Source organism: Pan paniscus, chromosome 1 (genome assembly GCF_029289425.2).
Source record: "Pan paniscus chromosome 1, NHGRI_mPanPan1-v2.0_pri, whole genome shotgun sequence".
Classification (NCBI taxonomy): domain Eukaryota; kingdom Metazoa; phylum Chordata; class Mammalia; order Primates; family Hominidae; genus Pan; species Pan paniscus.
The window spans coordinates 173,682,923-173,702,638 of NC_073249.2; the positions used below are offsets into that span (position 1 = coordinate 173,682,923).

Consider the following 19,716-nt stretch of genomic DNA (forward strand, 5'->3'; position numbering starts at 1 on the left):
AGAATTCACAGCAGTGATTCTCAAGACTTGCATGCTTTTTCTCAGACTTTGTAACTTTTAATAAGTTAAAGGGTACTATCCCAATAAGCTGAATACTCTAGCATCTTAGAGAATATTTGCTTTGAGAAAAATTCTCATTCAATGGTAAAATAGAGCACTTAAATCTCTGAAAGTCACCTCGGAATAAAATTTTTCTTTCCAAGTAAATGAACTCAATGTCTGCTATTGAAATAATCCTAATAATTCCTGACTCTCACCAATGTGTGAGTCTTAAACAATATTATTTACAAGACTAATAAAAGGGGGCAACTTGAGGGATATTTTAAAGTTGAGATTTCTCAAAAATTGCTCGGAAACAAGAGCTAGACTCAGTCTCAAAAAAAAAAAAAAAAAAAAAGGAAAAGGAAGAAAGGAAGCGAGGAGGCCAAAGCATTCCCTTCACAAGTGAGACATCCAAATCATGGGTTAGTTAAGAATCTACCTGGGATGGTTAGGATATTGCACTCATTTCCTGGTCCCTTCCAGCAGCCCACTGACATTGAGCCAAAATACGCAATTTTGTGGCATTAGTTAACTAGTGAGAAAACCTTAAAAATCCTGTTTCTTATTACTACCCAATTTCTTTATCCTCCCATTTTCTTTCCATTTCTACTCTCTTCTCACTGGAATTCTGGCATTATTTTTAGTGGCCTCTACCGATAATATCAAAAAGAGCTTCCCCAGGTACATATAAATTATATTAAAAGTGAAAATATGCCACGTTGAGTAGTTGGGTTAAAAAGAAAAAAAAAAGTGTAAATAGGCCAGGCAGAGTGGCTCACACCTGTAATCCCAGCACTGTGGGAAGCCAAGGCATGAGGATCGCTTGGGGCCAGGAGTTGGAGACCAGCCTGGGCAACATAGTGAGATTCAGCCTCTACCAAAAAAAAAAATTAGCTGGGCATGGTGGCATGTGCCTGTAGTCCTAGCTACTCTGAAGGCTGAGATGGGAGGATCACTTCAGGCCAGGAATTTGATGTCGCAATGAGCTATGATCACACCACTGCACTTCAGCCTGGGCAGCAGAAGCAAGACCTCGTCTCGAAAAAAAAAGTGAAAATAACAGTATGCATAATTTTAATTGGATCCTATAATGATGCTCAAAATATCTACTATGTCAATCCACAAATTTAAAACATAATTGAGGATAATTAGTTTTTAACATTTCCTAAATGAGACCACCCTTAATTGTTATATTTGCCATTTAGATGTTATACTTATCTAATTTTTTAAAAACATAAGTCAAACTAAACCCTACATATCAACTCTGGTATTTTTTTTTTTTTTAAGATGGAATCTCGCTATGTTGCCCAGGCTGGAGTGCAATGGCGTGATTTCGGCTCACTGCAACCTCTGCCTCTTGGGTTCAAGCAATTCTCTGCCTCAGCTTCCTGAGTAGCTGGGATTATTTGTTACCCATTTTAGCTATCTAAGAAAGTACTAATCTTATTTTTCCTCTTTCCCGCCTCAATGTTGTCCTCTTCCTTAAATATTCTAATCCCAGGATTCCATTCCTTTAGTCAAGATGTCACAAGTTTAAAAATAAAATCCGAGAAACTACCAAAGGCAAAGAACTTGTTCACTTTGTTGAAATTCATTAAATTAGAGAAGTCTTACTAACAGATGCACTTAAATGTAGGTTCAGCAGATAATTTCTTCTTCTCCACTTCCCCCAAATTACATTCAACATTGAAAGCTGTTTATAGCTTGCTATCAGCTTTGTTCTGGTAGGCTAGTCAGTATTGAAATCTGTTTGAGATTTTTTTTTAAAGCCTTTTAAAGTCTAATTTTAGGAGGGATGAATTCAGATGCATGCCAGAGTGTGTATTTTACAGAATGTTCTTGATTAAGGAGATTTGTTTGTTAATTTTTCATTGTTTTTTAGTATGCCCAATTGATGAAATAAAATTTTCATTGTCTTACCATAAAGCTTTGATGATTAACTAGAGGAATGCAGATATTGTAAAGCTTTTTGTGAGTTTTAAAAGTGCAATATAAAGCAACCACGTTTAAATAAAAATAATGATAATAATAAGAAGAAGAAATCATGGCCAAATTGTGTTTATTTCTGTTATACAAGATTGTTACAATGTTTCACAGTTATTTAATATAATTCACCACATTAATAAATTAAAAGAGAAAAATAATTTGACAAAAATTTAACATCTGGCAGGGCACGGTAGCTCATGCCTATAATCCCAGCACGTGGGGAGGCTGAGGTGGGTGGATCACTTGAGGCCAGGAGTGTGAGAGCAGCCTGGGCAACATAGTGAAACTCGTCTCTACAAAAATTAGCCAGGTGTGGTGGCGCATGCCTGTAGTCCCAGCTACTTGGGAGGGTGAGGTGGGAGAATAGTTGAGCTCAGGAGGTGGAGATTGCTGTGAGCTATGATCATGCCATTGTACTCCAGCCTGGGTGACAGAGCGAGACCCTGTCTCAAAAAATAAAAATAAATAAAATAAAATTCAACATCAAAAAACCAAAAAGCAAAACCCCTTTTTAACAAACTAGGAATAAAAGAGAACATTCTTAATCGGATAAAGGGCATGGGCAAAAACCCCCTATAGCAATGGCAATACTAATGGTAAAATGTTGAAAGCATTCCTCTTAAGATCAAGACCGAGACCTGAGTGCCTCACATCATGATTTTTATTCAGTTTTGTGCTAGAGGGCTCAGCCAGGGCTGTCAGGTGAACAAACAAACAAGCAAGCAAGCAACAAATAAAAAATACATAACATATATACATATATAATATACATATATAAAATATGGTGTAAGGATTGAAATGGAAGAAGCGAAGCTATTATTGTTTGCTGATGATATGCTTATCTACATAGAAAACCCCAAAGATTAAGAGAATATAGTCAGTCAACAGAATACAAAATCAAGGTGCAGGCCAGGTGCGGTTGCTCACGCCTGTAATCTCAGCACTTTGGGAGGCCAAGGCAGGCAGATCCCAAGGTCAGGAGTTCAAGACCAGCCTGGCCAATATGGTGAAACCCCATCTCTACTAGTAATACAAAAATTAGCAGGGCATGGTGGCGCATGCCTGTAGTCTCAGCTACTCAGGAGGCTGAGGCAGAAGAATCCCTTGAACCCGGGAGGCGGAGTTTGCAGTGAGCCAAGATAGAGCCACTGCACTTCAGCCTGAGTAAGAGAGCAAGACTCTGTCTCAGAAAAAGAAAAGAAAAGAAAAGAAAAGAAAAGAAAAGAAAAGAATCAAGGTGCAGTAATCCATTTTATGTCTATAGCAAAAAACAGAAAATGCAATAAAACAGAACACTATTTACAGTAGCATAAAAATAAGATATATGAGAATAGATCTTTAAAAAGTTTTTCAACACTTTTATGGAGCAAAATAAAACTATAGAAACAAGATCTAAATAAATTGAAAGATATGTTCACAAATTGGAAGAGTTAATATCATAAAGATGTTCATTCTCTCAAATTGATTTAAAAGTTCCCATGCAATTACAATAAAAATCTCAATTTTTTTCTGGAACTTGACAAGTTTTCCTTTAAAATGTTTTATTGAAGACTAATACATTCTTTTTTTTTTTTTTTTTTTTTTTTTTGAGGCAGAGTTTCGCTCTTGTTGCCCAGGCTGGAGTGCAGTGCAGTGGCGCCATCTCGGCTCATTGCAACCTCCACCTCCCAGGTTCAAGTGATTCTCCAGCCTCAGCCTCCCAAGTAGCTGGGATTACAGGCATGCGCCACCATGCCCTGCTAATTTTTGTATTTTTAGTAGAGACGGGGTTTCACCATGTTTGTCAGGCTGGTCTCGAATTCCTGACCTCAGGCAATCCACCCACCTCGGCCTCCCAAAGTGCTGGGATTACAGGCGTGAACCACCATGCCCAGTGAAAACTAATACATTCCTGAAGAAGACAAAGATAGGACTTGCCTTGCAAAGTATCAAAAATTATCATTAACTTATAGTGATCCAGACAAGAGTGGTATTGACAAAGATATAGACAAACCAACCAATGGGAACCCAGAAACAGACCCAGACATATACAGAACTTGATTTTATTTCAGAGCAGCCATTTTAGTTTCAGGTGTAAGGATAGATTTTTCAATATGTGATACTAGGACAATTAGTAGATCTTAAAGAAAATAGGATATTAGACTCTTACATCAGTCTTTAACCAGGTTAGTTAATTACCTGTATGAGAAAAGGAAAAGTAAACTACTCTTAGAAATTTACACAGAAGAATAACTTTACTGGAGTGGGAGGTTTTTAAAATAAGACAGAGACAAGTCATAACAAAAAAGAATGATAGATTCAGTTACATTAAAAGTTATAACTTCTGTTTATCTAAAGACAGATAAGTCATAAATAGGAAAACATATATAAACAATAAAGAGTTAATATCCAGATTATATAAAGAATATTTATAATGTATGTGAAAATACAAACGACCCAATTAAAAATAGGCAAATGAACAGCAATTTCACCAAAGAGGAGGCATGGATGACTCACAAACATAGTACAATATATTCAGTCTCACTAATCAGGGAAATGCAAATTTAAACCACTGTGGAACACCATTTCACACCTGCCAGATTGGCAAGAGTTAAAAATTAATCAATATCAAATGTCAGTAACCATGCGGAACAATGGGAACTTACAGACATTGTGGATGAACATATTAGTTGGTAAAACTAATTTGGAAACAGTTATTACCTACTAACGTTGACCAGCTGCATAATCTGCGACCTAGCAATTCTATTGCTACGTATATATCCTAGAGAAACTCTTGTACATGTACATTAGTATTCAAGAATGTTTCTAGCAGCGTTGTTAAAATGATGGTCAAAAACTGGAAAAAAAACCACAAATGTTCATAAACAGTAGCTTATATATAATATTCCATTCATATCATGGAATGCTATATCGCAGAGAAGAAAATTAACATTTTTTCAACAACATTGATGAATCAACAACTCAACAACATTGGTGAATCCTGTGCACTCTGTGGGTGAGGCCCCAGGTGCCTGCTGCCATAAAGGGCCGAGGCAGACATCAGAGAAGAAGACAAGCAACAAGGAACCTCGAGCCACTGACCCTAAGTTCTAGAGCAGCCTCACTGGATATAAGATGTTAGGCATTTTACACAAGAAAGAACAGAAAACCAAGGTTTTACTAAGCAAGCCATGCCAAGAGCTGAGTGCCTGGGACAAGGTACTAGATATTTTGCTGTGTCTGCCTCGTGTATCCACTTTTCTAACTGCTACTACACACATCTACAGAGTTACCATAGAAGCAGCAACTGTAAATAATGTGACCCTGCTCCCTGCCCCTACTGGCTGCAGGTGATTGGTCTAAACTGGGCCAGTCAGAACCTTCCCTGAGAACTGTGGCACTGGAGCGAAACAGAGCTGCTGGTGGCCACGCTTCCTCCCTGTGGACCGCAGTAGTAGTGGAGATGGGTTCATTAGAGAAAGAATAATGTAACATAAATGTCATCACCAAATGTAGGCTCTATAAAAGCAGGGATTGTTGTCTATTTTGGTTTATTACAGTATTCCAAGTGTCCAGAATATGTCTGGCACATAGTAATAATAGTAACATAGATATAGATAGATAGGTAGATAGTGCTTACTATGATCAGACAACTGTCCTAAGCTTCATACATGTAATTCATTTGCTCCTTATAACAACCCTATAAGGTAGAATATTATTATCCCTACACTCCGTATGAGAAAACTAAAACTGGGACACAGAGTAACTTGCCTACAGTTCCAAAAAGAGTAGGTGAAGGAGATAAGATTCAAACACAAGTCATTTGGTTCCTGAGTTTGTGCTCTTAATCAATACCTTATGCCACCTCTCAACATATATATGTTGAATGAAGAATGAATGGACAAATCAGACATGTAGAAAGGAGAGCTGGTGTGAGAGATAATTCCATTAACAATCAAGTACTTGGTTCAGAGGGTCTTTGCAGTTCAGTTCTGCTCTTGTCCTTGGGTTCTGCAAAACCCATGCTCACCTGGTCTTATAAATGGGACCGGTTTCACGGTTCTATGATCTGCACAGTTGCACAGGGCCCCATGCTCAGAAGGGCCCCTGTGCTTGGTTTAATGCTCTGTTGTCACCGTCACTAAATTCTTAATAATTTTATCTTTGAACTTGTGTCTTATAAGCAAAGTCTGATGGGACAATAGAGTATACACACAAACAGAAAAAACACTTCCAATATACATGCCGCCACTGGTAGTTGCCACTCCATCCTCATACAGCGTGTGTGATGTCCCGTGAGCACAGAATTCCGGTAAACTGGCAACGCATGGGAGTTCAGCAAGACTCAAATAGGTGTCAGGTAAGTGTGTTATGTCTACAGCTAAGTAAGCAGAGGCACCAAGACTCACGAGAAGCCTCACTTTCCTCAAACCAGAACTTGTTTCGAACACAGGAAGAACAAAAAATTGCATTCTAAAAATGCAAACAACCAAGGAATTTTATCATATCCTTTCTTACTAGTGTTACTCACCTGCATTAGCCAACTACTTAAACACTGAAAATGATAACATCAACAGCAAGGGAATGAGAGGACCACCAGAGTTCCTTTTCTTTTCAGTTCTTCCTTACTCATCAGTGAGGCAAAGGTAGAGAGGACAGACGGAATGGATATGCATTGAGAAGTGAAATAAAAACAGTTGGATTAGTTTTGTGCAGCATTTCTACCATCTGGTAAAAATGAAATACACACGCATGTATGAGCTACTAAATACAAACTGTATAACTTTGGTGATTCTGCATGTGAGTTAAATGCTCTTATATTTGCATTTAAAACTGGCATTGCACAGTGAGTGTGAAGATGAAGGGCCGGACACGGTGGCTCATGCTCGTAATCACAGCACTTTGGGAGGCTGAGGTGGGCGGATCACTTGAGGTCAGGAGTTCGAGACCAGCCTGACCAACATGGTGAAACCCCATCTCTACTAAAAATACAAAAATTAGCCAGGCGTGGTGGTGTGTGCCTGTAATCCCAGCTACTCAGGAGTCTGAGGCAGGAGATTCTCTTTAACCCAGGAGGCAGAGGTTGCAGTGAGCTGAGATCAAGCCACAGAACTGCAGCCTGGGTGACAGAGTAAGACTCCAGCTCAAAAAAAAAAAAAAAAAAAAAAAAAAAAAAAAAAAAAAAAAGATGAATGTTAAAGTTAATGCTACTAATTTAAAATTGTTATTTTTATTTACTTAAGAATGACAAAATCACAAATAAAAAACATCATGATAAGTTGAGAGAGAGAAACTGTGGAAGAAATAAAGCTATATATTTTAGTACCTTTGATGCACTTTTTTCCTGCTTTTGGAAAGAAGAGCCCCACGTGCTCATTTTGCAGTGGGCCTCACAAATTACACAGTCAGCCCTGCTTATAAATTCCCTTTTAACCAAAGTCAGCTTGATTTAGTTTCCTAGTATTTATTAACAAAAATCCTAACTAATTTGGAAACCTAATCTGAAATGGCTGGAGGGTTTAACTTTATACTTTGTCCTAACTTTTATATGCAAATGAGAGGAAGTATGATGCAATGGAAAGTGCATGGGCTTTTATAGGCACAGAAAAGAGGTTCCGAGAGGTTCGCTAACTTGGGCAAAGTCGCACACCTTCCAAGCCAAAGGCTGAGCTTTGAATTTGGTTCAGGGTGACTGTAGAGAGTTCAGTAGAACTTTCTGTGATCATGGAAACGTTCTCTAACTGTGCTGTCCAACATGGTAGCTACTGGCCACATACAGCTATTGAGCCCTTGAAATGTGGCTAGTGCAACAGAGGGACTGAATTCTAAACTATATAAATTTTTTTTTGAGACAGGATCCTACACTGTTGCCCAGCATAGAGTGCAGTTCCATCACGGCTCACTGCAACTTCAAATTCCCAGGCTTCAAATGATCCTTTCACTTCAGTCTGCGAAGTACCTGAGACCACAGGCACACACCACCATGCCCAGTGAATTTTTAAAATTATTTGTATAGGCAGGGTCTCCCCATGTTGCCCAGGCTGGTCTCAAACTCCCGGGCTCAAGCCATCCTCCCACCTCAGCCTCCCAAAGTGCTGGGATTACAGGCATGAACCTCTGGGCCTGGTCCTATTTAATTTTGATTAATTTCAATTTAAGTAGTGTAATGGATGCTATATAATTGTACTGCACAGACTTAGAGCCCCCAGGCTTGACTGACCCAGGGAATGTGGAGGGCTCCCTGGCTCCCCCTGGTCAGGGCCCTTCTAGGTGAAGGTGTCAGAGTACCCAGCCAGAGCCTGGTACACAGTCGGTGCTCAACACAGAGCGGCTCAGGGGCTTATGGGCGCCCAGGTCTCATTTCCATTAAGTGACAGATTTAGACGGGGGACTGGAATGGAAAAAGGAAGGCGTGTGTCTGAGTTGCCACCACAGAGTCACTTTCTCCCATCCTCTGAGGCAAATGTGGGAAAGGACTAGCCCTCAGCGAGGTCAGGACAGCCCCTCGGTGACTAAAGCTCGCAGGAATCCACACCCAGCTGGATCAGCTGCATTTGTTGCCCACAGAAAACCTTCCCGGAAGGGCCCAGCTTCCAGCGAGCTGGAAAGACGTGTCAGGGAGATTAAGGCGCCTCTGGTATGTCTCTGGAAAGCAGCCAACATACCCCGAGCTGTCGTCACGACAGACCCAGATGGGAGCTCACCCGGCCAGACCTAAACTCATTTTGACACGTGGTGGAAGGTGTAAGGCCCCAGCCCCGATGGCCACTGCAGCCCACCGATGCACTGCTAGCCCTGGGAGGCCCTGCTGTCATGCCTTCGGCCTAAATCAGACTGTCGTCTCCCCTCTCCCTTGACCAGCACCCCCTTCCCTGGCTTATTCAGGCCTCTGCCTAAACCACATCTCCTCTGGGAAGCCTTCCTATCCCCGCCTTCCCAGGCTGAGTTGGCCCCGCCTGTAGCCCTGGCGAATCATTAATCATTAATCATTAGCAAATAAGTCAACCCCTGCTGCTCTCCCCACAGCATAACCCAAGCAGAGAGCCCGGTGAAGAACAGCTCAACTGCACGCCTGCTTCTGCAGGGTGAGGCAGCTGCACCTGTGACTTGGCGTTCATTTTCGCCAACACCATGTCTCTTCTTTGCCATAGCATCTCAGTCTGTGCAGCTCAAGCCTCCCCAGAAGCATCTCTCAGGCCACCTGCTGCCCATTATACAACACCTTGCTCCTCAGGCTATCCCTATCACCCCGCTGCCCCTGCCAATATACCCTCCAACTTTGAGGATTCTCCATTGAGGTGATTTCAAATGACATGGTAACAAACAGAGATTTGATTTTATTTTCATAGATTCTTATTTCCTTGTCAGAGCCACTTAAAAGGGAGCTAGGTGAATCCCCAGCTGGTGACTGTGAAGGGCCTGAGTTAGAGTGAGAAAAAGAGAAGGCATTGTATCTAGGGTAATCAGGGAAGGCTTCGAAGAAGAGGGGGATTTAACCTGTAACTTTCGTGACAAGGAAGGACATTCTAGGCCAAGGAAATAGCACAGGCGAAGGTGCGGAAGCCTGAGACAGGATGCAGCGTTCCAGGACCCTGCAGTGGTTTGGTGTCATAGGAGCTGGAGGGGTGACGGAAGGAGTAGGAGGTAATGCTGAAAGGGTGAGGAAAAGGGTGAAAGTGCCTTGCAGGGGAGCATAGACTCGATGCTGGAGACTGGGGTTTCCCAGGCGTGTTCTCCAAACACCAGGCCCAGGGAGTTCTCTGCTCCAGAGGAGGGGTGGGATTCTCTATTCTCCACTTGGTGACTTCCTCCGACACAGCCGCTACTGTGAAGACTTTCATAGTAACTACCTGGGGCTATCTGCAAGGCACTGGGCCACGCTCTAACCACGGCGCATGCAGCACTGTATGACCCACATCACAACCCTATGATCTAGGTACTGTTGCATTATCCCCATTTTACAGGGAAGTTAAGAAATGTTCCCAAGGTCACACAGCTGGTTGAAGGTAGAGCTGAGGTTTTAACTCTAGCAGTCTGACTTTGAGCTCTCTCAGAGGAAATAACGTGCTTAACTTTTTGTTTCGTCCAGCATTTCCCAAACTTCCTTTTGATGTAATTATGGAAAAATTGTCTTGCACATCTAGTGACATTGTAAAAGGCAGTTGATTCTTTGTCAATGGTGAACTATTATAGGGTTCTGACCCAGGAGACTTGATTTGATTTGCAAATATTCTTAGTAAACTCATTATCAGTCACTTACACTTTAGTGTGAATTAGTCCATTCTTGGGGTCTCTCCACTTTCTTATAAGCTTCCTGAAGGCAGGGCAGGTACTGTCTGATTCACTGTTGTGTTTCTAGTACCCAGGGGGTGTGGCACACTAAATGGTGCTATAAGAACATTTGCCAGAGTGAGTTGAAATTCTCCTATTGAAGACCGTAGGAACAGTGGAAAGAAAGGCTGTAGTCTGGTAGGCAGGTAGTGGTAGGCTCAGCCTGTGGGAGAGAGGAGTCAGTGGTGGCTATAGGGCATGTCCTGGGAATGGGAGTCATGGAGCTGCGGTAGAAAGCAAGACTCACCTATATCATGGCACAGCTAAAGGCCAGGTCTGGGCTGGGTGTGGTGGCTCATGCCTGCAGTCCCAACACGTTAGGAGGCCAAGATGGGAGGATTGTTTGAGCCCAGGAGTTGATCAAAACCCAAATCCAAATACCTACTTAGCATGTTTTCTCTTCTGGGAAGTAACTAACCACCTGATTATTTGGAAAATGAGGCATTTGTTGGAGTTGAAGGTGTAGCAAGAAACTTTTGGTTTTAAGAGTCAAAGTCAGAGAAAAAAAAACTCTCAGACTTGTATTCACCCCCACCCCCCACCCCAAGCTACTGCAAAGAGCAGGGGCTTTGGAAGATTGGTTTGTTGAAATGAAGTTCCTTAGACGAAGGTACCTGGGCCCATTTCTCTCATTCTAAAAAGGACAAGACTAAGACCCAGAGACAGCAAGGTCACAGAGCTGATTAAATTGGGATCAGAATCTTCTCAGTCAGGAGCTCTGTCCATGGCTTCAGAGCCTGTGCCCCAGTCCCCTCTCCCCACCTCTCCCCTACGCCCTGCTTGGCCCGTCCTCTTCATCCTCTGCCCCTGTCTCCTATGTCAGGAGGAGGAAGCCCCTGTGTGCACCCCACCCTTTACCTCCCACCCTCACTGCAGACTGCACTTCCCATTCCCTGCTGCCTGCTGCCTGACTGCCCCTAATGAGATTACAGATCTCTGGTGAAATAGACGAGGGTTAATTCCCCCTGGCTTTACAGGGCAGGGCAGGCCAGGCCACAAGAAATAGCAAAAAGACACCTATTCTCCAAAGCACTAAGTGTGATAATGACCCTAAGAGTCCGTTCCCCTGTTCAGCATGCTAGGGTTCACACTGCGTTTCCAAATACCCTCTGGGTGGAATTTTGTACCAGCCCTAACAAAGTAGATGCTGTTATCATCTCTATTTTACAGATGGAGAAACTGAGGCACAGTGAGATGAAATGCTTGTCTGAGGTCACACAGCTAGTAAGTGGGAGAGCTGGGACCTGAATGTGGGTCTCTTGGGCTCTGTCATTTTTAAAAAATAATAGGCCCAGAGAGCCTGCAGGGTGCCCAGCACCAGGCTTGAAACAGCCCTGAAGCATCTACGTCCCATTTCCCGGTGAGTGGCACAGCCCATCTTTGAACTCAGGTCCCCTGGACTCGAATCTACATTCCCCGCAATACTGCCAAGCACCCTTGAACCTATCTGCCTGTTCATGTGGTGGAAACAGACTGGCCTAGCCCTGACTTCTGACCTCTGTGACCATGGCCAAGGGACTGGCTTCTGGGGTCTCAGCCTCCCTTTCTGAAAAATGAAGGTGGGAACCCTGGGATCTTTGGGACAGTTCCCTATGATTGGCATAGCTAAGGCAGCCAGCACAGGCCTGGCCCGCAGCACATGCACCCACCCACCTCAGTTTCTTTATCTGTAAAATGGTGATATTAATAGTACTTATTTCTTGGGACTGGTGTTAGGATTAAATATGCCAGTACATGTAACATTCTTCTAGAATGGCACCTGGTGCACAGTAATTGCTTAATTAATGTTGAGGGAAACTAATACCTTACTGTCTTGTTTTTGATTCTTTCTGGAAGGAAGCAGGGGTAAAGATCAAACCAACCAAGCAAATGTTCCTCTTGTTCCTCCCAGTACCTGGTCCACTCAACTGTTTAAGAGGAATGCTTGGCTTTGAGGCCTGAACTCCCAGACCACGTGGTCTGCTCTAATTTCCCAGGCCCTAATCTGCTCCCAGCTCCTAATGATGCAGCTGGTAATAGGATTGTGGCTTCCCTCTAAGGCGGCCACACAGGCATGGCCGTGCGGCTGGCGACTGGTGTTTGGCAACTCCAACCACCTGCCTGCTGAGGGGCTAGAGCCCTCAGCCCAGACCCTGTGCCCCCGGCCGGGCTCTCGTGCGTGGAATGGTGCTGTGCCCCTTGCCAGCAGGCCAGGCTCGCCATGGTGCCGCATGCCATCTTGGCACGGGGGAGGGACGTGTGCAGGCGGAATGGACTACTCATCCTGTCTGTGCTGTCTGTCATCGTGGGCTGCCTCCTCGGCTTCTTCTTGAGGACCCGGCACCTCTCACCACAGGTCAGCCACCCAGAGCATCTCGGGACCCCTGTCCAGGAGGGGCGTGTGGGCCTGAGGGATCTGGGGTCCCGTTCTAGCATCACAGCTCCCTGGTGCCATGACAGTGTGTGAATCCCTCTGCCTCTCTGGGTCCTGGTTTTCTCATCTGTAACATGGGTGTGATAAACACTTTGCAGGACTAGAGGGAAGAACCAGTGATGTGGCTGGGGAGTGATTACAAACCCAGCACCATCAGGTGAGGAGAGGCGAGGGTGCCTCATGACGACAAACACAGGGCCAAGAGCTGTGGCGGGGAAAGAGGGGGGTCTTGTGTGAGTTCAGACAGGCACCAGAGAACACCTCCTAAAGGCTGCTCAAATGACAAGAGATCCAGGAAGGGTGCTCTAGGCAGAGGTGACAGCAGATGCCAGGTGCAGCGGCCGGAGCGCAGAGGCCAGCAGGCCCATAGGTCCCATCACCACACGTGGGCTTGCGGCAACCATGAGATGCTTTTGGGCAGAAGAGCGACAGGCCAGTTTGGAGCTTGGGAGACCCCTCAGGTGCTGAGTGGAGAGGGGGTGATTCTGGGGCAGGCAGGGGGCCGAGAAGTGGCAGCCTGGGGGAGATGTGGCAGTGCAGACAAAAGGGACAGACGTGAGAACTGTTTTCAAAAGGGGGAGCTTCAGGATGTGGGGGCCGATTGGATGTGGGCTGGGGGACAGGAAGGGGAGCCAGGCCCTGGGTTTCCAGCCTGTGTAACTGCCATGAGGAAGCTGCCTTGCCTGGGAAAGAGCCCCTTTCCCTGTCAGCCCCCATCTCCTACAGGAGAGGGAGGGACATTCCCATGGTGTTAAGGAAAAAATCATTCTGCCACTAGTTAAACTGGTAAGGAAGGCTCTATTCAGGACTATTGTGGTAGGGGGGTAGTTATCAAGACCTCCTGGGGAGAGAGATGGGACCCAACCACAAATACAACAAAGATGGCTGGAGATTTATAGCCAGCGAGCAGAGGGAGGGGGTCGGGGACAGAAAATGACTACAGGAGACATCAGGGTAGGGGGATTCTTGTTGAAGGCAGGCCAGGGTGATCAGACATTGATCTGGGATGAAGAATTTGATCCAGTATCGGGATGCTGGAGGGTGAGGGATCCTCACTAAACTGATATGGCAGGACTTTTGCTACAGCTGGACTATGCAGGCTGAAGACAAGGCCCAAGGACAACGCCCAGTGGAAAAGAGGGCTCAGAGGAGCCTGCCTAAAGTGTGGTCAAGGAGAGAGGCTTTGTCAATGGGCTCCTGGAAGAGTCCCTATTCCCAGAAAGTCCTCTTCCCGCAGCTCACTAATGTCTAATACCATCTCTACAACTGGGGTCAGGCATTAGACTTTGTCTTCCATTACAAGGAAAACACCCACTCCTGGAGAACTGAGCCACGACTATAGTGACCCTGTTAAGCCTCGAGCAGTTATTTAGGAAGAAGCATGGACTCTGGAGGCAGAGAAACCCTGAACTTTGACTCTGCTAGCAAATGGCTAGGCAATATCCTCTCTCCTCCCTGGGCCTCAGTTTCCTTGTCTGTAAAATGGGATGTGGAGCAGTATATGTCTACTAGAATTGTTATGAGGAATAAACCAAGGATTCATCAATGCCCAGCATACAGTAGGTGCTTACTACATGTTACTTCCCCCTCCCTCCCTTATCTACCTGTTAAAGTCCTATCTACATCAGGAACCATCTCATCGTCCATAGCTGCTGAAAGTAACTGTAACCCCGCTGCTGGCTGCCTGGCTTCAGAGCTGGTTATATGGGTGTCTCTTTCTCCCACCAAGCTGCATACTGCTGAACAACATATGGGTTTGTTTGTTTTTTTTAACCAAAACGTGAGCCTAGCCCTGTGTCAGGCACAGAGAGAACGCTCAACTATCTGCTGCATTAAACTGGCAATGGAACAAAAAAATCTGCAATCTGTTCTCTTTAATTTTCCTCAGCAACAAAAATATATCTCCTGCAGGAAGATTATTTTGTGAAAACAAATTGGAATGCCTATTATTAAAAGCCAAACTCATCTGGGGCCTACTTTGCCAAAGCTGCCTTTCCCATCTGTTTGGAAATGCAAATGTATTCCGGTCTGGATTAACCTGCCAGATAAATTGAAGGAAGGATGTAGAGGCTTAGAACAATTATTTGGCAGAAACTGGCTTTCTCAGCATCTTACTTTGAAATCTGGGATTTCTCTGTTTGATCTCTTTGCCTGTGACTCAGAAACTAAACCCTTCTTGTTTTGTAAGCTTATGCAACAGGCAAAAATCATAAACAATATGGAAAATGGTAGAATGTTCTATTTGTGAAAAGAACTTTTATCCTTGATAAAATCACAGGATTTTATCTTGGTGTATGAGTATCTCATTTAAAAATACTGAGCATTTTGAGACTTCCAGTTAAACCATGGTGAATCACGGGTGTATCCATTTTTTTCCCTCCTTCCTAGAATTCCACTAACATTTTAGTAATGGGATTTTTAAAAGGTAAAACCACCAAGAATAAAGAGAATATAAAAGGAGACAGTTGAGAAAAAGAAATCGAGAGGCTACAACAAATTAGATAATATGGAGGTGGGTGGAGCTGATGACCTCGTTCACAGAAAGCTGGAATCTTAGTCTGTGGAAGTTGATACCAAGTCAGTTTGTCTTGCAGACTCCAGAACATAAAAGAGCAAGATGCTGCACTAGGCAGGGTGAGGCTGGGGTTGAAAGCCTGGGCATGGTTTGGAGTTTTGTAACCAGAGCACTTAGACCCCTAGGGACCTTCCAATTCAGTCGGGGGACTCATCCACCCATCTCCACCCACTGCCTGCCCCAAGGAACCAGAGAAGCTGGACTTGAGGGTATTGGGCCACCCCTGTGTGTGTTGGGGAGAGGGCCATGCTGAGGCACCTACTTCAAACTAATTAACAGACATCTTTGTCTGAGTGGGGTCCCCAGCACGGTTTCAGATCACTGTCAGCTGAGCTTAGGCACCATGTCATTCCTCAGCCAAAGGCAGGAAGAGACTTCTCTCACTGAGGCCTCAGAGAAAAGATCTCTAAATTCTGCTATAAAGGAGACTCCTCTACCATCCCACCCAGCCCCAGTGAAAAAGCCAGATCAGCACCTGTCACCCTGCCCTGAGGGCCGTCAGTTGACAAACCCTACTCATACATGCAGAAGTTTAGCGCTTCAAACTTACATACGAGCAGAAAGCCACACCACCAGAAATGTGAGGAGGCTCCTAAAGCGAAACAGAGTAAACGAAGAGAAAAGGGGGTCTCTAATGAGAGAAACAAAGAGAAAAGTGGGTCTCTAATGAAGCAGAGACAAGGCAGGGAGGAGAAGGAAGCTTTGTAAATCTCCTCTTAAGCTTTCTGGAGCTGCGAGTGAAGATATAGTTACCGTACAACAGAGGGGATGTGAAAAGAAGGAACAATCAGAGAACAAGAAAGAATCTGGGGAAATTAAAAATAGAAGAACTAAGATAAAAATGTGAGTAGCTGCCCAACACACAGAAAGGATAAATACTTGAAGTGTTGGAGACCCTGAATACCCTGATTTGAACATTACACAGTGTATTTAACAATATACCAACTGTATCCCATAAATATGTACAAATATTATATATTAATATAAAAACTTTGGCTAGGCCTGGTGGCTCATGCCTGTAATCCTAGCACTTTGGGAGGCCAAGGCGGGTGGATTGCCTGACCCCAGGCATTCAAGGCCAGCCTGGGCAACATGGTGTGAGACCCCATCTCCAAAAAAAAAAAAAAAATTAATGTCAATAACTGGGATAAAGTTGTAGAAATCTCCCAGAAACTAGAACAAAAATAAATGAAAATAGAAAAAGAAAATATAAGAAAATTAGAATGTTCAATGTCCAGCTACCTAATGACACTTTTAGAGACAGCTAACAGAAGAAAAATAGAGGAGAAACAGTTTGCAGAGAATCTAAGCAGTTTCTCAGAAGTGAAAGGCAAGCATAGCACTGTCAATTTTGTTTACAAAAGAAAGAAAACCCCATACTATGGCCCAGCACCATGAAATTACCAAAAAGTGGAGGTAAACTGATGATCTTTGGATGGTTCTGGTGGAATAAAACCAACCTCATCTAAGGAACAGGAAATCAGAATGGCTTTGAACATCTTAAGCAAACTGGAAGCTAGAAGACAAGGGAGAAACACCTTCTAAACCTGAGGGGAAATTATTTCCAACGAAGTATCTCACACATGGCCAGGCTAATATCAGAGGTAAAGGTAGAATAAAGGCATTTTTACTCATGTAAGGACTCAGAAAAGTTTATCTCCCATCCACTCTTTCTCAGAAAGCTACCAAAGGAGATGTTTCAGCAAAACAAGGAAGTAAACCAAGAGGACAAGGGATCCCAGAAACAGGGGGCCCTCTAAAGGACAAGTCCCAGAATGATGACCAAGAAGGAAACCATGACAAGCACTGGGCCTAGAGAGCAGTCAGTCCAAACTGGAGCAGGAAGGTGGAAAGCTCACAGACCAAGGTCCCAGGCAGGATAAAAGAGAACCGATGTGCTTGAGAGAGCAGAAAATACTATTGTTAGGTAGTTTAGTAGACATGTTAAAATGTTTGGAAGAAATTAGTGGGTGATTCCCAGAAAACAAGACAAATAAAAATCAGTCAATTAACTTTAGGCTACAAGCAAGGAGACATGGTTGTAGTACATTACTTGGCTCAACGGTAAACACTCTTTGGCGATCAAAACATTGTAAATCTTGATTTACCAAAAAATTGATATAAATATAATGCTGAAATAGGTGGAGAGAAAGGGAGTAAGAACTAACTCCTCATCAATCATGGCAGGGAAATTGATAGATGTCAAAATGATGAATCAAGAAATAGCATTATGACCATATTATCTAGAAATAGTGATACTACGGGAAACAGCTAGAAGAATTGAGCATGTTCACTACTGGGAAGTTGCAAGATAGGGATAGAGAGAGGTGAGGCAAGAGTTGCCTTTTTATCGTAGAGCACTTTTGTTTTTTTTTTTTTTTTTTTTTTTTGGAGATAGAGTCTCCCTCTGTTGCCCAGGCTGGAGTGCAGTGGTGCAATCTTAGCTCACTGCAATCCCCGCCTCCTGGGTTCAAGCGAATCTTGTGCTTCAGCCTCCTGAGTAGCTGGGACTACAGGCATGCACCACCATGCCCAGCTAATTTTTGTATTTTTAGTAGAGACGGGGTTTTGCCATGTTGGCTGGGCTGGTCTCGAACTCTTAACCTCAAGTGATCCACCTACCTTGGCCTCCCAAAGTGCTGGGATTACAGGCATAAGCCACCGAGCCTGGCTATTAGAGCACTTTTAACTTAAAGAATATATACATGTGGGTGCCAGTGCAGTGGCTCACACCTATAATCCCAGCACTTTGGGAGGCCTAGCTGGGAGGACTGTTTGAGTCCAGGAGTTTGAGACTAGTCTGGGCAACATAGTGAGACCCTGCCTCTACAAAAAATACAAAAATTAGCTGGGCTTGGTGGCATACATCTGTGGTCTCAGCTACTCGAGAGCCTGAGGTGTGAAGATTACTTGAGCCCAGGAGGTGGAGGTTGCAGTGAGCTGAAATCATGCCACTGCCCTCCTGCCTGGGTAACAGAATGAGACCTTGTCTCAAAAAAAAAATATATATATATATATTATATATATATGTTTATATATATTATATATGTTTATATATTATGTATGTTTATATATTATATGTTTATATATTATATATGTTTATATATTATATGTTTATATATTATATATGTTTATATATTATATATATGTTTATATAAATATATGGACTAAAGTTAATTAAAAATAAATTGTTGGCAGGGCATGGTGGCTCACGCCTGTAATCCAAGCACTTTGGGAGGCCGAGGCGGGCGGATCAACAAGGTCAGGAGATTAAGACCATCCTGGCAAACATGGTGAAACCCCATCTCTACTAAAATACACAAATTTAGCCAGGCATAGTGGCGCGCGCCTGTAGTTCCAGCTACTTGGGAGGGTGAGGCAGGGGGATTGGTTGAACCTGGGAGGCGGAGGTTGCAGTGAGCCGAGATGGCACCACTGCACTGCACTCCAGCCTGGTGACAGAGCAAGACTCTGTCTAAAAAATATATATATATATAATATATAATTATATATATTATTTTATATATATAATATATAATTATATATATTATATATATATAATATATATTTATATATTATATATAATATATAATTATATATATTATATATATAATATATATTATATATATATAATATATATTTATATATTATATATAATATATAATTATATATATTATATATATAATATATATTTATATATTATATATATAATATATAAATATATATTATATATAATATATATTTATATATTATATATATAATATATAATTATATATATTATTTTATATATATATATAGAGAGAGAGAGAGTCATGATGGGCATATTTCTTTAAAAAGCAGATTTTCTGGTGCATTGGAAATGTTAGCAGTCCTGGTCCTGTGCTGCGGTTAACATTGGGTGGGTCTGTCACCTCCCTTTCGCGGTTCAGCTTCCTCATCTATCACATGAGTGGGCTGGGCTAGGAGATCTCAAGAGTCCCCTCACAGCACCAACATTTGATGATTTGGAGATTTTTAAAGCATCAGATCATTAACCGAGTATGTTTGGCTTTGGTTAAAAAAAAATAGTTGCAAGTACAACAATTCAACTTGGATGATGTTTGAAAGTCCATTTGCCTGCCTCGCCCACAACCTCACCCTCTGAAGAAAGTGGCCCCATGCCAGGGTTGCCAGAAGTAGCAGAACTGAATTAAGTTAAAAAATTTTATAAACAGCACACCCAGTTAAACTGGAGTTTCAGATAAACAGCATTTTTTTTTTTAGTATAAGAATGAACTATATGTTGTTATCTGAAAGTCTGATTTAACTGGGCTTAGCAGCCCTTCTGCTTCAGTTGTCAGGTCCTGGTCACGTGACTGTTACTTGGGAGACAGCTTATTGGGCAAGGAGT

General features: G+C 43.0%; 1 protein-coding gene across 3 annotated transcripts in view; it reads left to right on the forward strand.

The window, feature by feature from the left end:
* The first annotated feature begins 12,349 nt into the window (after positions 1–12,349).
* Positions 12,350–19,716, forward strand: part of SLC1A7 (solute carrier family 1 member 7) — a 56,796-nt gene continuing 49,429 nt past the window's right edge. For 2 of the 3 annotated variants that reach the window (XM_063607484.1, XM_063607485.1), the window contains exon 1: positions 12,539–12,673. In XM_063607484.1, the coding sequence (XP_063463554.1) occupies positions 12,539–12,673 (135 nt within the window). Of the gene's footprint in view, positions 12,674–19,716 lie in introns of all 3 variants that reach the window. The other variant, XM_008967891.5, reaches the window with a different exon arrangement.